Source organism: Phyllobates terribilis, unplaced genomic scaffold (assembly GCF_046119375.1).
Source record: "Phyllobates terribilis strain yellow unplaced genomic scaffold, ASM4611937v1 Scaffold_1__5_contigs__length_1240528914, whole genome shotgun sequence".
NCBI lineage: Eukaryota > Metazoa > Chordata > Amphibia > Anura > Dendrobatidae > Phyllobates > Phyllobates terribilis.
In genome coordinates this window covers 1046959086-1046977214 of record NW_027362761.1, presented here as the reverse complement: position 1 = coordinate 1046977214, position 18129 = coordinate 1046959086, and the positions used below count along the sequence as shown (strand labels likewise).

The following is an 18129-nucleotide window of genomic DNA, read 5'->3' as shown; positions in this document are numbered from 1 at the left end:
TATAGACGCCTCTCCATTACTAACCTGGGCTTGATGTCAGCTGGCATTATAAGCTGACATCAACCCCAACCCTATTACCCCCTGCCACCGCACCAGGGCAGCGTGGAAGAGCGAGGCTAAGTGCCAGAATTGGCGCATCCTATGAATGCGCCATTTCTGGGGCGGCTGACGGCTGGTGTTTCTAGCCTGGGAGGGGGCCAATATTCATGGCTCCCTTCCTGGGCTATTAATATCAGCCCCCAGCTGTCTGCCTAGCCTTTGCTAGCTATTAAATTAGGGGGGACCCCACGTCATTTTTTTTGGGGGGTCCCCCATTTTAATAGCTAGTAAAGGCTATGTATTCAGCTGGGGGCTGATATTAGTAGCCTGGGAAGCTCCGTGGGTATTACCCCCTTCCCAGGCTTCAAACATCTGCCCCAGCCGTCTGCTTAACCTCCGCTAGAGCCTAAAATTAAGGGGAACCCCACGCCAATTTTTTTAATAATAAATCCTTTATTTTAATACTAAATGACAAGTACAGTAACCAACACTATCACTGTACTTCATATATATGTGACTGACCTGTTTCTATCTATCTAATCTATGTGTGAAGCTCTATTCTGTCTGTTATAAATTGTCGGGTACAGATGCTGAATTGCCGGCCGGCTTTCTTAAAGAGACGGTGCATGAAAACACTATTATTTTTTTTGATAAATCCTTTACGCTAAATGACAAGTACAGTAAGCAACACTGTCACTGTACTTCATATATATGTGGCTGACATGTTTCTATCTATCTAATCTATGTGTGAAGCTCTATTCTTTCGGTTCTAAATTGTCGGGTACAGGTGTATGCCGCTGCTGAATTGCCGGCTTTTCATGTTTCACTGTTGGCACTGTTCCCATCGATTTGGGCAATCACTGTAATGCCACAACCACCATGGCTGTGGCATTACAGTGAGTGGCAGACAATCCATGCAGGACACGCTTTTGGTGCACGAACAGTTATCGAACATAACCTCGAACAGCCGAATTTTTTGCAAATCGTTCGGGTTCGTCGAACAACTCGAACACCGCCCAAAACAGCTCGAATTTGAGATTGGCGAACAGTTCTAGTCGAACACCGCTCATCTCTACTCCAGACATCCGGGGCAGGGCCGCCAGAAAAATGCTCGGGTTTCCCATTGACTTACACTATACTCGTTACTCGGGTCGAGCACCCAAGCATTATGATTTCCTCGACCCGAGTAACGAGTACCCGGGCATTTTAGTGCTTGCTCATCACTAATCAGAACCAATGTCTACCCTGATTGATGACTAAATAACGGCCATGCATTGGCTATAGTCAGCACAGGTCTCAACAATGTCACGTAACTGCTGGGAACAGCGGTGCCGACATTTCTAGAACAACGCCACTGTAGGAGGTGAGTATACACTGATTTTATTTTATATGGGGTCCTGAATTAATTAAACTGGGGTTATCCAGTAATAGACAACTTCCTTACGATTTAACTGTAAGAAGGAAAGCAGGGGATTTTAACAATTTTGACAGAAACTTATATAAATGAAATAATAAGCACAAAACAATAATAAGCACAACATGTAGGACTTAAAAAATTTATATTTTAAGGTATATTTTAGGATACTTACGGGGCAACACAGTGGGCAGCTGTTACTATCCATTGATTGCTAATAATAGATCCACCACAAATATGTCTGCTAGAAGATAATTTAAGATGCATGCTGACTTGCCATGGCCATTCACCATGGGAGCTGTTACTGCCACCTACAATTCTGCTTGCCTTATCAACAGGTCTTCCACATCCTAAAAAATAATCAAATATGATGTGTAAAAACACAATGTCTGTAAATAAAAAGTACAGTATTCAATTCTTCTTCAATTTTATTGAATGGATATATTGATATATTAACATTAAATGTTAATATTATTTTCCAAGTACCATGGACTCCTACAACACTGCCAAGCATTCTAAGCAGAGGACTGGCTTCAAAGTGATAGTGAGTGTAGCCATTCTTACATTAATGATGGACACTGCAGTCTGAGTGAGGAAAGAAAGGTCAACTCTTTTACAGTACAGTAGATTTTGTTCAGTAATTATATGGCAGATTGTGTAAAGTAAGGCTCTGTTCACATTATTTTTTAACACTATGTTTTTGGAATCCACTGGCCAAGTTCTGACGCATACTTGAAATGTATCCATAGGTTACTATTGAACCAAGATGTCCAGCAAAAAAAGTATACTGCATGGAATATGTTATACCATAATAGGTGCCTATTAGCGATGAGCGAATGTGCTCGGTGATACTCGGATATCACTTGAGTACCTGGGTATTCGGATATTCTCAATACTTGATGAGCATTGGCTGGTGCTCAGATTGAATGCTCGAATCCCCAACCCGCATGTTTGGCGCCAGTTACACAGTCAGTAAACATGTGGGGATTGCCTGCCAATCACTGCAATGCTGTTGCCATATTGGTAGTGGCATCACTGTGATTATCTGGCTGCATTACCTCATCAAAGGTTATAAAAGGACTGGCACCACCACGCCCAGCACACTGAAGCCATTGCACAGCCCAGTGACAGTTCTTATTGGAGAGAGTTATCCAGGCCAGTGTATGTACAATTTCATGAATCAATCAGAGTCCTCCAGTGCTGATAATGGTGCTAATGCTGAACCATCATACTAAAAGCCTCTCATCCATACAGTTTAACCTGCTTTGTGTAAAATTACAGTGGTTTAAAATGTCTAAAAACTACTTGGCCTACTACAGTTGACAAAATTTTTTTGTTCCAAAAATTGACTATTGTCATCCATACAGTTTAGCATGCTTTGTGTAAAATTACAGTGGTTTATAATTTTTAAAAACTGCATGGCCTGCTACAGGTGACATTTCTTTTCCGTAATAAAAATTTTTTTAGTTTCAATTAATCAAGGAAACTTGGTTTCCAGAGACCTAGAAATTATAAAATGCGCAAGGCGTGCAGTAAGTGACATGGAAGAGGTGATGATGGTGCATGCAGTGGGCGAAGACGTGGGGTAAGTGCAACTATGCCTGTTTGTGAAGCATAAGCAACCGCTCATACACAACACATAGCTTCCTCTTCTATTTTGCAGGGAGGCATGAGACACCACTTCTGAAGCCACACCAGTACGAATAAGTGGTCAGTTGGATAACAGATAATGCTTCCAGCATGCTTTACAGCACCACCGAGTCTTCCACAAGGTCCACTCTCACCACCCAAGAGTCTGGATCAATTAATCCTCACCCTGATCCTCCCACCATGTTGAGTCCCAGGAGACCAGTGATTCCACACTAGGACACTCTGAGGAGCTCTTTACATCATAATTTCTTGATTTTGGCCTCTCACCCTGCATGTTCAAAGAGGGACAAGAGGACATACTGTTTAGTAATACACAAAACTTAGAGCAGCCACGGTCACAAGAAGATGATGCTGGAGAGCGACAAATTTTGTCTAAGAAGGTCGATTATAATGAGACAAAGTTGCCAACAAGTCAGGTGGTTGTTAAGTCACCAATTACCGAGTACTAGGGTGCGGCAGTGGTAGACGAGGTGGTGGATGACGAAGTCACTGACCTGGGAAGCTGGCATGCAGAGCAAGGCCAGCAGCGAAGAGGGGGAGGAATAGGCAGCACCAAAACAGGCAGGAAGAAGCAGGGGAGTGACCAGAGGGAGAGGGCGGACAAGTGTTCCGCAGAGCACCGACGCTCGTGAATTTCTCTGCAAAAGAATTAGGTGTTCCCCAGTTGGGGACTTTTTTAAAGAGAGTTCTGAGACAAACAAAATGGTCCTTTGCAACCTGTGCCATGCAAGATCAGCAGGGGCCTGATCACTAAGAGCCTAAGCACCACCATCATAATCAGGCACATATCATCTAAGCACCCGACTCGGTGGGCCGAACGCCAGTGTCCACAATTGGTGCCAGCAGGTGACAACTGCCTCTTCCCCTGTGCTAGGTGCTTGCCAATCCCCTGTCCATGACACTGGTGCAGATGCCTCCAGCCCTGCACCTGTCCTTGCACAATCTGAGGCACCATCATCAGGCACTTCCAAAAACTTGCCCCAGCAAGGCGTTTAGCTGTCCCTACCCTAGGTCTTGGAACGAAAAAGAAAGCTCCCAGTGACCCCCTCACAGGCCCAAACGGTAAAAGAGGCAGATTTCCAGGCTGCTTGTCGTGGAAATGTTGCCATTTTGGCTTGTAAATCAAATAATTGCAAGCCCAGGTAAATGTAAAGTGTCCCAAATTGCATGAAAATGCATAAGAATACCAGAAACTAGATGTGCCAGGACAGTAGTAAATACACATAGAATAAAAAGTTGATAATCTTTATTTAGCACAAAATTGATAAAAAACATTTAAAAATTCCAAAGTACAAATACTAAGATATAGATTGGTGGGTGAGTGACTGTGGGGAGCCCTGATTGTATATATTGATAAATAGAGTGACAGATTTATATAGAGAAAGTTCTTTTTAAACAGCTTCAAACACATCAATACAACTAGTCACCCAATTTCCACGGCTAAAGCAGATGGCTATACTGTAGAGGAAAATAGACAGAAATAGTGCATCCCACAACTATGAGAACAGAGAAGAGCGACCAAGGTTATTAGAGGACTGGGGGGTCTGCAATACCAAGACAGGTTATTACACTTGGGGTTATTTACTGTGGAAAAACAAAGGTTTAGGGGTGATCTTATTACTATGTACAAGTATATGAGGGGACAGTACAATTTTTTTTCCCCAATGTGGAGCTTAGTGTTTGCCACATGGTTTTTTTTTGCCTTCCTCTGGATCAACATGTTAGGCTATGGGTTGAACTAGATGGACTTAGTCTTCCTTCAACCTTAAAAACAATGTTACTATGTACCATAAGTATTGACAAGCGTCATAATGAATGAAAATACTCACCCACCAAACACCCAATGCATGTTTCACAGATGCTTCGTGAGGGGTGATTGGTGAGTAAGTGACCAAGCCATTTAAGGAACAAGCAGCCAATAGGGAACAACCGCGGAATTACAAACAGGTGGAAAACATAAGGGTAAGAGGTGGTTACAAAGATGCCTTACTCAGTATAGACGTCGACACATCAGCATCATACGGTGTACTATCACACATAGATGAGTCACCTGTGAGAGTACCAGCCAAATATCGCGAGACGTACGTCGAGCTTGTGCAGTGAATCTACTTTGTATGTAATAGTCAGATGGCCGCAGCGTCATAAGTGTGACGTGTTTGCATGATTTGAGCATGTGTTGACTCCATATCTGCCTGCGCATGCGCAGTAAATCCACTTCCCACATGTAATGGTCAGACATCCACAACGTCATATATATGATGAGTTCACATGGTTCGCGCATGTGCGGACACCGTAAGTTAACTGACAAAGGGCCATCATGTGATATAGGCCATATGACTGCAGCATCAAATTGTTTACAACCGCATACATAAAAAAACGATGCATCGGTCAAACTGACCGGTACATTGGCAATCAGTACATACTGTTTAGAGCCAGTAAATTAATTAATTAGATCATGTTAGTCCTGTCAAATAGCAGTAAAGTTAAATATAAAAATTACATATTAATTAAATTCATTATAAGAGACATTTAGGCTTGTAGATGTGGAAGATTTCCACCAACTCACGGCGGCAGCCGTCTTTCGGTACTTGGTCCCTAGCCGCCATTATTTCTCCTGTTGTGGCGTCCCCGCCTTGTACCAGCACGTGTCTAGGACCATCACCTGTGGTCTTACCAATGCACTTACTGGGATCGTCCACTTAACAACCAACATGTAGACAAGTGCTGTTGGCCAGGGACGCTACATTTCCCTGATGGCACACTGGGTGAACATTGTGGAGGCCGGGTCTGAGTTCCTCCCTGGCACTGCACAAGTGCTACCAACGCCGAGGATTGCTGGCCCTACTTCTATCAGGGTTTCCTCCACCTCCTACACCAGTTCCTGCACCCCCCTGCTCCTCCTCATTCTCCATCTCCGATTTGTTATCTCAGAACACGTCGTCCACATCAGCCGGATACTGTAGAACATTGCCTCAGCAAAGTGGTAACAGACTCTGCTGAGGCTAATTTGTGTAGGAGACAAACTGCACACTGAACCTCAAGCCAGGCATGGTCATGTGTGATAATGGCCATAACCTGATGGCGGCTGTGAAGCTTGGCAAGCTCACACACCTACCATGCTTGACCCACGTGCTCAATTTGGTAGTTCAGCAGTTTCTGAAAACTTACACAGATTTTTCAAAGCTTCTGGACAAGGTACTTTGCGTCAGAGCCCATTTATGCAATTCAGCTAAAGCTGCCACTGCTCTGGCAGTGCTGCAGAACTCAACACAGCACATGCTGCTGCAACAGGTACTGCAGAGGCAGTGGTACACTGTCAAAAGCCTGGGTTAATTTCATGACACCCTCCCATCGTTCTTGGCCCTGATGACCTGGTATTTTTGACAACGATGGAAAAGTTTTAAAAGATGGTTGGTCAAGAAATACCTGTCCGACCAAACCAGCGTACTCCCTAATTCCTCTGTGACCCTCAACTATTGGGTCTAAAAGCAGGACACCTGGCTTGAAATATTCCTCTATGCCTTAGAGGTATTGTGCTGCCCTACCACTAGCGTCTTGTGTGAGCGGGCTTTAAGTGCCGCTAGGGGTGTCATAAAAGACAGGCGCTTTCGCCTGTCAATTGAAAGTGCTGACAAAGTCACTCTGATAAAAATGAACAAAGCCTGGATTAGGCCAAACTTTTCCACACCACCAGATGACAGCAGCACATAAAGTGTTTTAAATCTTCAATATTTAAATGAGGCCCGCCAGTTGTTGCCTTTAAGGGTGTATGAATGACATCCTTATATTTTTTTTCTGTTTTTGCACAGTGTGCAGAGTAGAGATGAGCGTTGTTCTACTCGAACTGTTCGCCAATCTCAAATTCGAGCTGTTTTGGGCGGTGTTCGAGCCGTTCGGCGAACACGAAAAATTTGAGAAAAATTCGGCTGTTCGAGGTTATGTTCGATAACTGTTCGTGCACCAAAATCATAACTGGATTTTTTCTCAGTAATGATGAAAATTAATGTTAATACGCAGTTTGAGTGTACAGCGGGGTGGGGGGAGGGGCAGGGGATGGATCTCTGCAGGAACAATGAAGATCTCCATTTTTTTTTTCTCTTTCCCGCATTTACAGTGGGGAGGTGCAATCTGTCAGCCTATCAGCAGCGCACACACGGAGCGAAGTGCTTTTTTTCAAACAAGCAAGGGCATGTGTCATTGGCAGTGTATGTCACATGTCCTTGCCCTATAAGACCAAGCCATTTTCCCCGTCGCCACCATTTTCTCACTGCTGCAGCTGCGTGTTAGATGGCACCGCTGTTGCTGTGTGCGCTATACCTTGTTAATTTCAAGCCAATTTTCACACAAATCTACAGATAGCTTGGGAGTAGGGAATAGTTGTGATTGCAGTCCTTTTAAGGACTAGGTTACAGCATTTCCTACGACTTTTATCAGGCAGGTCTGTGCTCTTAAATAGATAGATTGTGGGAGTAAAGACTAATTCTAATTGGAGTCCTTTTCAGGACTAGGTTACATCAGTTCCTATCAGTTTTTGCCAGGCAGGTCTGTGCCAGTGCTGTGCAAGTTTTTTTCACAGCATTTGGCTGAATCTAGCAACGCTAATCCTTTTTGGCCTATTGCAGAGTGTGTTAGTCAGTGGAGTAGCCTATCTGTGTTGCAAGATATACCACCTGTGTATAGAATACCAATTTTTTTACTGCACCTAGTGAAGTAAAATCTTTTGGGCATAGCATCATTCTATTAGTCCATCTATACTGACCTCCATCAGGTTGCAAATTGAATATAATTTTTTTCTGCATCTAGCTCTGAAAAAATATTGGGCTTCTAGCTGTGTGTGGGACTTGTTGTATTAGTCCATCTATACTGACCTCCATCAGGTTGCAAACTGAATATATTTTTTTCTGCATCTACCTCTGAAAAAATATTGGGCTTCTAGCTGTGTGTGGGACTTGTTCTATTAATCCATCTATACAGACCTCCATCAGGTTGCAAACTGAATATATTTTTTTCTGCATCTACCTCTGAAAAAAATATTGGGCTTCTAGCTGTGTGTGGGACTTGCTGTATTAGTCCATCTATACTGACCTCCATCAGGTTGCAAACTGAATATAATTTTTTCTGCATCTACCTCTGAAAAAATATTGGGCTTCTAGCTGTGTGTGGGACTTGTTCTATTAATCCATCTATACAGACCTCCATCAGGTTGCAAACTGAATATATTTTTTTCTGCATCTACCTCTGAAAAAATATTGGGCTTCTAGCTGTGTGTGGGACTTGTTGTATTAGTCCATCTATACTGACCTCCATCAGGTTGCAAACTGAATATATTTTTTTCTGCATCTACCTCTGAAAAAATATTGGGCTTCTAGCTGTGTGTGGGACTTGTTCTATTAATCCATCTATACAGACCTCCATCAGGTTGCAAACTGAATATATTTTTTTCTGCATCTACCTCTGAAAAAATATGTGGCCTTCTAGCAGTGTGTGGGACTTTCTCTATTAGTCCATCTATACTGACCTCCATCAGGTTGCAAACTGAATATAATTTTTTTCTGCATCTAGCTCTGAAAAAATATTTGGCCTTCTAGCAGTGTGTGGGACTTTCTCTATTAGTCCATCTATACTGACCTCCATCAGGTTGCAAATTAAAAATAATTTTTATCTGCATCTACAGTACCTCTGAAAAAATATTTGGGCTTCTAGCTGTGTGTGGGACTTGTTCTATTAGTCCATCTATACTGACCTCCATCAGGTTGCAAATTGCATATAATTTTTTTCTGCATCTAGCTCTGAAAAAATATTTGGCCTTCTAGCAGTGTGTGGGACTTTCTCTATTAGTCCATCTATACTGACCTCCATCAGGTTGCAAATTGAATATAATTTTTATCTGCATCTAGCTCTGAAAAAATATTTGGCCTTCTAGCAGTGTGTGGGACTTTCTCTATTAGTCCATCTATACTGACCTCCATCAGGTTGCAAATTAAAAATAATTTTTATCTGCATCTACCTCTGAAAAAATATTTGGGCTTCTAGCTGTGTGTGGGACTTGTTCTATTACTCCATCTATACTGACCTCCATCAGGTTGCAAACTGAATATATTTTTTTCTGCATCTACCTCTGAAAAAATATTGGGCTTCTAGCTGTGTGTGGGACTTGTTGTATTAGTCCATCTATACTGACCTCCATCAGGTTGCAAATTAAAAATAATTTTTATCTGCATCTACAGTAACTCTGAAAAAATATTTGGGCTTCTAGCTGTTTGTGGGACTTGTTCTATTAGTCCATCTATACTGACCTCCATCAGGTTGCAAATTGAATATAATTTTTATCTGCATCTAGCTCTGAAAAAATATTGGGCTTCTAGCTGTGTGTGGGACTTGTTGTATTAGTCCATCTATACTGACCTCCATCAGGTTGCAAACTGAATATATTTTTTTCTGCATCTACCTCTGAAAAAATATTAGGCTTCTAGCTGTGTGTGGGACTTGTTCTATTAATCCATCTATACAGACCTCCATCAGGTTGCAAACTGAATATATTTTTTTCTGCATCTACCTCTGAAAAAATATTGGGCTTCTAGCTGTGTGTGGGACTTGTTGTATTAGTCCATCTATACTGACCTCCATCAGGTTGCAAACTGAATATATTTTTTTCTGCATCTACCTCTGAAAAAATATTGGGCTTCTAGCTGTGTGTGGGACTTGTTCTATTAATCCATCTATACAGACCTCCATCAGGTTGCAAACTGAATATATTTTTTTCTGCATCTACCTCTGAAAAAAATATTGGGCTTCTAGCTGTGTGTGGGACTTGCTGTATTAGTCCATCTATACTGACCTCCATCAGGTTGCAAACTGAATATAATTTTTTCTGCATCTACCTCTGAAAAAATATTGGGCTTCTAGCTGTGTGTGGGACTTGTTCTATTAATCCATCTATACAGACCTCCATCAGGTTGCAAACTGAATATATTTTTTTCTGCATCTACCTCTGAAAAAATATTGGGCTTCTAGCTGTGTGTGGGACTTGTTGTATTAGTCCATCTATACTGACCTCCATCAGGTTGCAAACTGAATATATTTTTTTCTGCATCTACCTCTGAAAAAATATTGGGCTTCTAGCTGTGTGTGGGACTTGTTCTATTAATCCATCTATACAGACCTCCATCAGGTTGCAAACTGAATATATTTTTTTCTGCATCTACCTCTGAAAAAATATGTGGCCTTCTAGCAGTGTGTGGGACTTTCTCTATTAGTCCATCTATACTGACCTCCATCAGGTTGCAAACTGAATATAATTTTTTTCTGCATCTAGCTCTGAAAAAATATTTGGCCTTCTAGCAGTGTGTGGGACTTTCTCTATTAGTCCATCTATACTGACCTCCATCAGGTTGCAAATTAAAAATAATTTTTATCTGCATCTACAGTACCTCTGAAAAAATATTTGGGCTTCTAGCTGTGTGTGGGACTTGTTCTATTAGTCCATCTATACTGACCTCCATCAGGTTGCAAATTGAATATAATTTTTTTCTGCATCTAGCTCTGAAAAAATATTTGGCCTTCTAGCAGTGTGTGGGACTTTCTCTATTAGTCCATCTATACTGACCTCCATCAGGTTGCAAATTGAATATAATTTTTATCTGCATCTAGCTCTGAAAAAATATTTGGCCTTCTAGCAGTGTGTGGGACTTTCTCTATTAGTCCATCTATACTGACCTCCATCAGGTTGCAAATTAAAAATAATTTTTATCTGCATCTACCTCTGAAAAAATATTTGGGCTTCTAGCTGTGTGTGGGACTTGTTCTATTACTCCATCTATACTGACCTCCATCAGGTTGCAAACTGAATATATTTTTTTCTGCATCTACCTCTGAAAAAATATTGGGCTTCTAGCTGTGTGTGGGACTTGTTGTATTAGTCCATCTATACTGACCTCCATCAGGTTGCAAATTAAAAATAATTTTTATCTGCATCTACAGTACCTCTGAAAAAATATTTGGGCTTCTAGCTGTTTGTGGGACTTGTTATATTAGTCCATCTATACTGACCTCCATCAGGTTGCAAATTGAATATAATTTTTATCTGCATCTAGCTCTGAAAAAATATTGGGCTTCTAGCTGTGTGTGGGACTTGTTGTATTAGTCCATCTATACTGACCTCCATCAGGTTGCAAACTGAATATATTTTTTTCTGCATCTACCTCTGAAAAAATATTAGGCTTCTAGCTGTGTGTGGGACTTGTTCTATTAATCCATCTATACAGACCTCCATCAGGTTGCAAACTGAATATATTTTTTTCTGCATCTACCTCTGAAAAAATATTGGGCTTCTAGCTGTGTGTGGGACTTGTTGTATTAGTCCATCTATACTGACCTCCATCAGGTTGCAAACTGAATATATTTTTTTCTGCATCTACCTCTGAAAAAATATTGGGCTTCTAGCTGTGTGTGGGACTTGTTCTATTAATCCATCTATACAGACCTCCATCAGGTTGCAAACTGAATATATTTTTTTCTGAATCTACCTCTGAAAAAATATGTGGCCTTCTAGCAGTGTGTGGGACTTTCTCTATTAGTCCATCTATACTGACCTACATCAGGTTGCAAACTGAATATAATTTTTTTCTGCATCTAGCTCTGAAAAAATATTTGGCCTTCTAGCAGTGTGTGGGACTTTCTCTATTAGTCCATCTATACTGACCTCCATCAGGTTGCAAATTAAAAATAATTTTTATCTGCATCTACAGTACCTCTGAAAAATTATTTGGGCTTCTAGCTGTGTGTGGGACTTGTTCTATTAGTCCATCTATACTGACCTCCATCAGGTTGCAAATTGAATATAATTTTTATCTGCATCTAGCTCTGAAAAAATATTTGGCCTTCTAACAGTGTGTGGGACTTTCTCTATTAGTCCATCTATACTGACCTCCATCAGGTTGCAAATTGAATATAATTTTTATCTGCATCTAGCTCTGAAAAAATATTTGGCCTTCTAGCAGTGTGTGGGACTTTCTCTATTAGTCCATCTATACTGACCTCCATCAGGTTGCAAATTAAAAATAATTTTTATCTGCATCTACCTCTGAAAAAATATTTGGGCTTCTAGCTGTGTGTGGGACTTGTTCTATTACTCCATCTATACTGACCTCCATCAGGTTGCAAACTGAATATATTTTTTTCTGCATCTACCTCTGAAAAAATATTGGGCTTCTAGCTGTGTGTGGGACTTGTTGTATTAGTCCATCTATACTGACCTCCATCAGGTTGCAAATTAAAAATAATTTTTATCTGCATCTACAGTACCTCTGAAAAAATATTTGGGCTTCTAGCTGTGTGTGGGACTTGTTCTATTAGTCCATCTATACTGACCTCCATAAGGTTGCAAATTGAATATAATTTTTATCTGCATCTAGCTCTGAAAAAATATTTGGCCTTCTAGCAGTGTGTGGGACTTTCTCTATTAGTCCATCTATACTGACCTCCATCAGGTTGCAAATTAAAAATAATTTTTATCTGCATCTAGCTCTGAAAAAATATTTGGCCTTCTAGCAGTGTGTGGGACTTTCTCTATTAGTCCATCTATACTGACCTCCATCAGGTTGCAAATTAAAAATAATTTTTATCTGCATCTACCTCTGAAAAAATATTTGGGCTTCTAGCTGTGTGTGGGACTTGTTCTATTAATCCATCTATACAGACCTCCATCAGGTTGCAAACTGAATATAATTTTTTTCTGCATCTAGCTCTGAAAAAATATTTGTCCTTCTAGCAGTGTGTGGGACTAGTTCTATTCGTCCACCTATACTGACCTCCATCAGGTTGCAAATTCAAAATAATTTTTTGTCTGCATCTAGCTCTGAAAAAATATTTGGCCTTCTAGCAGTGTGTGGGACTTTCTCTATTAGTCCATCTATACTGACCTCCATCAGGTTGCAAACTGAATATATTTTTTTTCTGCATCTACCTCTGAAAAAATATTGGGCTTGTAGCTGTGTGTGGGACTTGTTCTATTAATCCATCTATACAGACCTCCATCAGGTTGCAAACTGAATAAAAAATTTTTCTGCATCTACCTTTGAAAAAATATTTGGGCTTCTAGCTGTGTGTGGGACTTGTTCTATTAGTCCATCTATACTGACCTCCATCAGGTTGCAAATTGAATATAATTTTTTTCTGCATCTAACCCAGCCAATAGTTTTGGCCTAATACCACAGTTTGGCCACTCAGCTCTGCTCGGTTCCCATCCATTGTTTTTTTGTGCAAACAACTCCAGAGTTGTGAATTAGTTAACCACCAAAATGAGTGGAAAAAGGCCTGCTGCTGGTGGAAAGGGGAATAGGCGTGTTGGGAAGGGGAAAAAAGGTTGTGTCCGTGGGATAGGAGTTAAAGCAACAGTAACATCTGCAGAAGAAAGACCATCTTCCAGCCAAACTAAAATGTCTACTTCTTTTAGCGGACAATGTGATAAGATCCCTTTCTTACGGCCACGCCAATCGCTACAAATTCCAGATGAGGCACAAAAACAGCAGGTGCTTCAATGGATATCAAGTGCTCCTTTAAGTGGGCTCTCCTCCACATCAACTTCAACATCACAAATACTCCAGTCCTCAAAGGTGTCACCCCAATCGCACTTGCTTCCTCACAGCTCCCAAATCTCCAGCTGCCCATCTGAGTATGAGGCAGAACAGATGGTTGAGTCTGCAGAGCTGTTTACTCATACTATAGCCTGGGAATCAGAGGTCGACTCCAGCGCTTCTGTGAATCCAGACGAGGAAATGATCTGCACTGATGCCCAGAATCTTTATGAGTCGGATCCAGGACCAGACGCAGAAGGTTCTGACCATAATGTAGACCCTCATTCCCAAACTGTAACTCCTGTTGGTGGAGACAATGAGGAAGACGATGATAAGACTCAAATACCTGATTGGAGCGACAACTTTAGTTTTTTGTCAGGGCAGGAACAGGTTGGCTCTGAGGACGACGGGTGTGATAACGCACAGGGTGATGATGATGAGGTTGGAGATCCCACTTACTATCAACCCACAGTCAGCCAAGAGATGAGGTCAGCAGAGGAGGTGGAGGAAGATGCTAGTGACGACGAGGTCAGGTTGCGCCTTCCTGGACAGAGACGTAGTACTGGAAGCACGTCAACAACTGCATCCTCAAACACAACTCTGCCTCTCACCACAAGTCGTGGTGGCTCTTCAGGTCGCATGGGTGCTAAGCCTTGCATAGCCTGGGCATTTTTTCAGATCGATAAAGATGACCCAACTCGTGTTATCTGTAACATTTGTCAGCAAAAGCTAAGTAGAGGCCAAAAAATACATAGTTTGAGTACTTCATGCATGAACCGGCACATGGACATGAAGCATAAGTTGCAGTGGGAAGCTCAGAGTGCTACAATGCGGCCTAGCCGGCCGGGCCAACCACCGTCTGCCATATCTTGTGCATCCGCGGCCTCTTCATCCTCTGTGACTGGGGGGACAGCAGTCACACCGGTTTTGGGGCGCAGACCTGCCACCTCTTTACCCGCAACAGCCAGCGTGATTGGCAGGTCATCATTTTCTTTGGAGGTGGTAACACCAGCTGGTGTTGAGCGGTCCGACATCGATAGCACCACCTTTGGATCAAGGCAACCTAACATGTCCGCCTGCATCTTCCTCACAGACCGGCAGTTTGCCGGGGACACCCTTATCAACCCCGTCTAAGCACAATAGCCAGCCCTCGGTCCCTCAGATGTGGACAAGTAAAAGACCATTTCCTCCTAGCCATGAGAAAGCTAAGAGGTTGAATTTCACCATCTGCAAGCTCTTGGCTACAGAAATGCTGCCTTTCCGCCTGGTGGACACAGAGGATTTTTGAGACCTTATGTCCGTCGCAGTGCCCCAGTACCAGATGCCCAGTCGGCACTACTTCTCAAAGAAAGGTGTGCCTGCGCTCCACCAGCATGTCGCACACATCACCGCTTCTTTGAGAAACTCTGTGTGTGACAGGGTGCATTTCACCACAGACACTTGGACGAGTAGGCATGGACAGGGGCATTACATGTCGCTGACTGGGCACTGGGTAACTATGGTGACAGCAGGACAAGGGGCTGCTGTCCAAGTCTTGCCGTCCCCACGAGTTGTGCGTCAATCCTCTTTATGTCAAAGTTCCTCCACTGCTTCTGCCTCCTCAACCTCCTCTCGGTCTTCCACCTGCACCCAAAGCCTGTCTGGTCATGCCACAAGCTTTCTAACTGCGCAGAAGGGATCCTGCACACCTCCTTACTATGCTGGCAGTAGGGCTCAACATCATCAGACGGTTTTTACATTGAAATGTCTGGGAAATGTGAGTCACACAGCTGAGGAGTTGTGGTCAGCTCTGGAGAACCAATTTCATGAATGGTTGTCTCCACTGGACCTGAAACCAGGGAAGGCCGTGTGCGACAATGCTGCAAACCTGGGTGCGGCCCTTCGCCGGGGCAATGTCACACACGTGCCTTGTATGGCTCACGTGTTGAACCTGGTTGTCCAGCAATTTTTAGCCCACTATCCCAGACTAGATGGCCTTCTGCAGAGGGCACGGTCGCTGTGTGCTCACTTCCGCCATTCGCATCCCGCAGCTCAGCGACTTACATCTCTACAGAAGTCGTTGGGCCTGCCACTTCACCGCCTAAAATGCGATGTGCCTACCCGGTGGAATTCAACTCTGCACATGTTGCAGCGACTGTGGCAGCACCGACAAGCCCTGGTGCAATACGTTCTGACGTATAGCCTGGGCCAACGAGATCCAGAGGTGGGGCAAATCACGCTGGAGGAGTGGTCTCAGATCAGGGACCTATGCACCCTTCTGCACAGTTTTGAAATGGCGACGAAGATGTTTAGTGCTGACGATGCCATTATCAGCATGACTATTCCGGTGATTTACATGCTGGAGCACATGTTAAACAGAATTCGGAGTCAGGTGGTGGCACAAGAGGAGGTGGAGGAAGTAGAGGAGGAGGAGTTGTATGCGGAAGGGCTAACATCTGCAAGGTCCAGACGGTCGGCAGCACCAAGGCGGCAGGCATGTGAGGGTGGGGGAGATGGTTTTACCAGGGCGCATGGTAGCAGCCAAACTAGTGAGGAAGGTGCAGGAGCCCAGGAAGAAGTGGAGGACGAACTGATGGAAGACTCATCAGATGAGGGAGACCTTGATCACATTTCTGTTGTGCGAGGTTGGGGGGAGAGGACAGAGGAAGGAAGCATGATTGTTACCTCGCCACCAACACAACAGGGACTTTGTGCTCCTGGATGCGCAACACACATGAGTGCCTTCTTGCTGCACTACCTGCAACATGACCCTCGAATTGTGAGAATTAGAAATAATCCTGAATACTGGGTTGCCACACTGTTAGATCCCCGGTACAAAAGTAAATGTGCAGAAATTATTCCTGCCATAGAAAGGGATGCACGCATGCAGGAGTATCAGCAGAGACTGTTGCAGAATCTTACATGTGCTTTTCCACAAAATACCAGTGGTGCACGTAGTGAATCTCACAGTTCCAACTTGCCAACCGTGGGACCGTCAAGTGTTCAGCACTCAAACCGTAACAGAACCACAGTATCTGCTGGTAACATCAATTTTGCAGAATCATTTCACCACTTTTTTAGCCCATCCTTTGCAAGGCCACAGGAGACAAGAAGTCTGACACATAGTCAACGCCTAGAGACGATGGTACAGGAGTATCTCCAAGTAAACATTGAAGCCATGACTGTGTCACTGGACCCTTGCTCTTTTTGGGCTTCCAATCTGGATAAATGGCCGGAGCTAGCCACTTACGCCTTGGAGATCTTGTCATGCCCCGCAGCCAGCGTTCTGTCTGAACGTGTGTTCAGCGCTGCTGGTGGTGTGCTGACAGATAAGCGCACGCGGCTCTCTACTGATAATGTAGACAGACTCACGTTCATAAAGATGAACAAATCATGGATCCGAAACGACTTTTCTACCCCTGTGTCATCCTGGGGAGAGTAAAAGCTTGATGATTGGTTAAAATCACCCTACCAACCGTTTTAAGCTTTCAAATTACTAATCATGTTTATCTGTATCTTGGCTGGAAAATAATTTGGGCTTTGTAGCAGTGTCCAGCACTGATTCTATTAGGCCATCTTTAATAAGCTCCACCAGATTTAAAATTACTAATCATGTTTATCTGTATCTTGACTGGAAAATAATTTGGGCTTTGTAGCAGTGTGCAGCACTGATCCTATTAGGCCATCTATACTAAAGCTTCACCAGATTTAAAATTAATAATAATTTTTAGCTGCATCTAGCCCGGAAAATAATTTTGGGGCTCCGAGATGCGCAAGACACATAAGTGCCTTCTTGCTGCACTACCTGCAGCATGACCCTCATATTGTCAGAATTCGAAGTAATCATGACTACTGGGTTGCCACACTCTTAGATCCCCCAAACTTTTCGATCAACCTTTTCATTTTAATAAAGACCAAAAAAATGGTCATTTTTGAAATTATAAGCATTAGCAGGTTGTTAGAAACTGAAATCAAACAGTTTTCAACTCAAAACTTTATTCTAGGTGATGTTACATTTTCACATAGGACCCCTTGTTCGAAAGGAGCTTCTGAACTGTCTCGTTCATTGAATTTGTCAGGTTTTGGATGGTTTCTGCTTCAATTGTTTTGCATGAGGACAGAATACCCTCCCAGAGCTGTTGCTTAGATGTGAACTGCCTCCCGCCATCATAGACACTCCTTTTAATGATGCTCCAAAGGTTCTGAATGGGGTAGAGGTCAGGGGAGCATGGGGGTCACACCATAAGTTTGTACCCTTTTATGCCCATATCAGCCAGAGATGCAGATGTTTTATGTGCAGCATGAGATGGTGCATTATCATGCAAAAAAATGATCTTGCTGTGAAATGCACGGTTCTTCTTCTTGAACCATGGCAGGAAGTGCTGTTTGAGAAAATCCACATACATTATGGAGTTCATCTTTAGCGCCTTCAGGGATCCTAAAGGGTCCGACAATCTCTCTCCCCATGATTCC

General features: G+C 42.9%; 1 protein-coding gene across 2 annotated transcripts in view; it reads right to left on the bottom strand.

The window, feature by feature from the left end:
• LOC141158329 (plasma kallikrein-like) overlaps positions 1-18129 on the bottom strand; it is a 218292-nt gene that overhangs the window by 56693 nt on the left and 143470 nt on the right. For both annotated transcript variants that reach the window (XM_073645367.1, XM_073645366.1), the window contains one exon: positions 1629-1803. In XM_073645367.1, coding sequence (XP_073501468.1) covers positions 1629-1803 — 175 coding nt within the window. The remainder of the gene's footprint in view (positions 1-1628; positions 1804-18129) is intronic.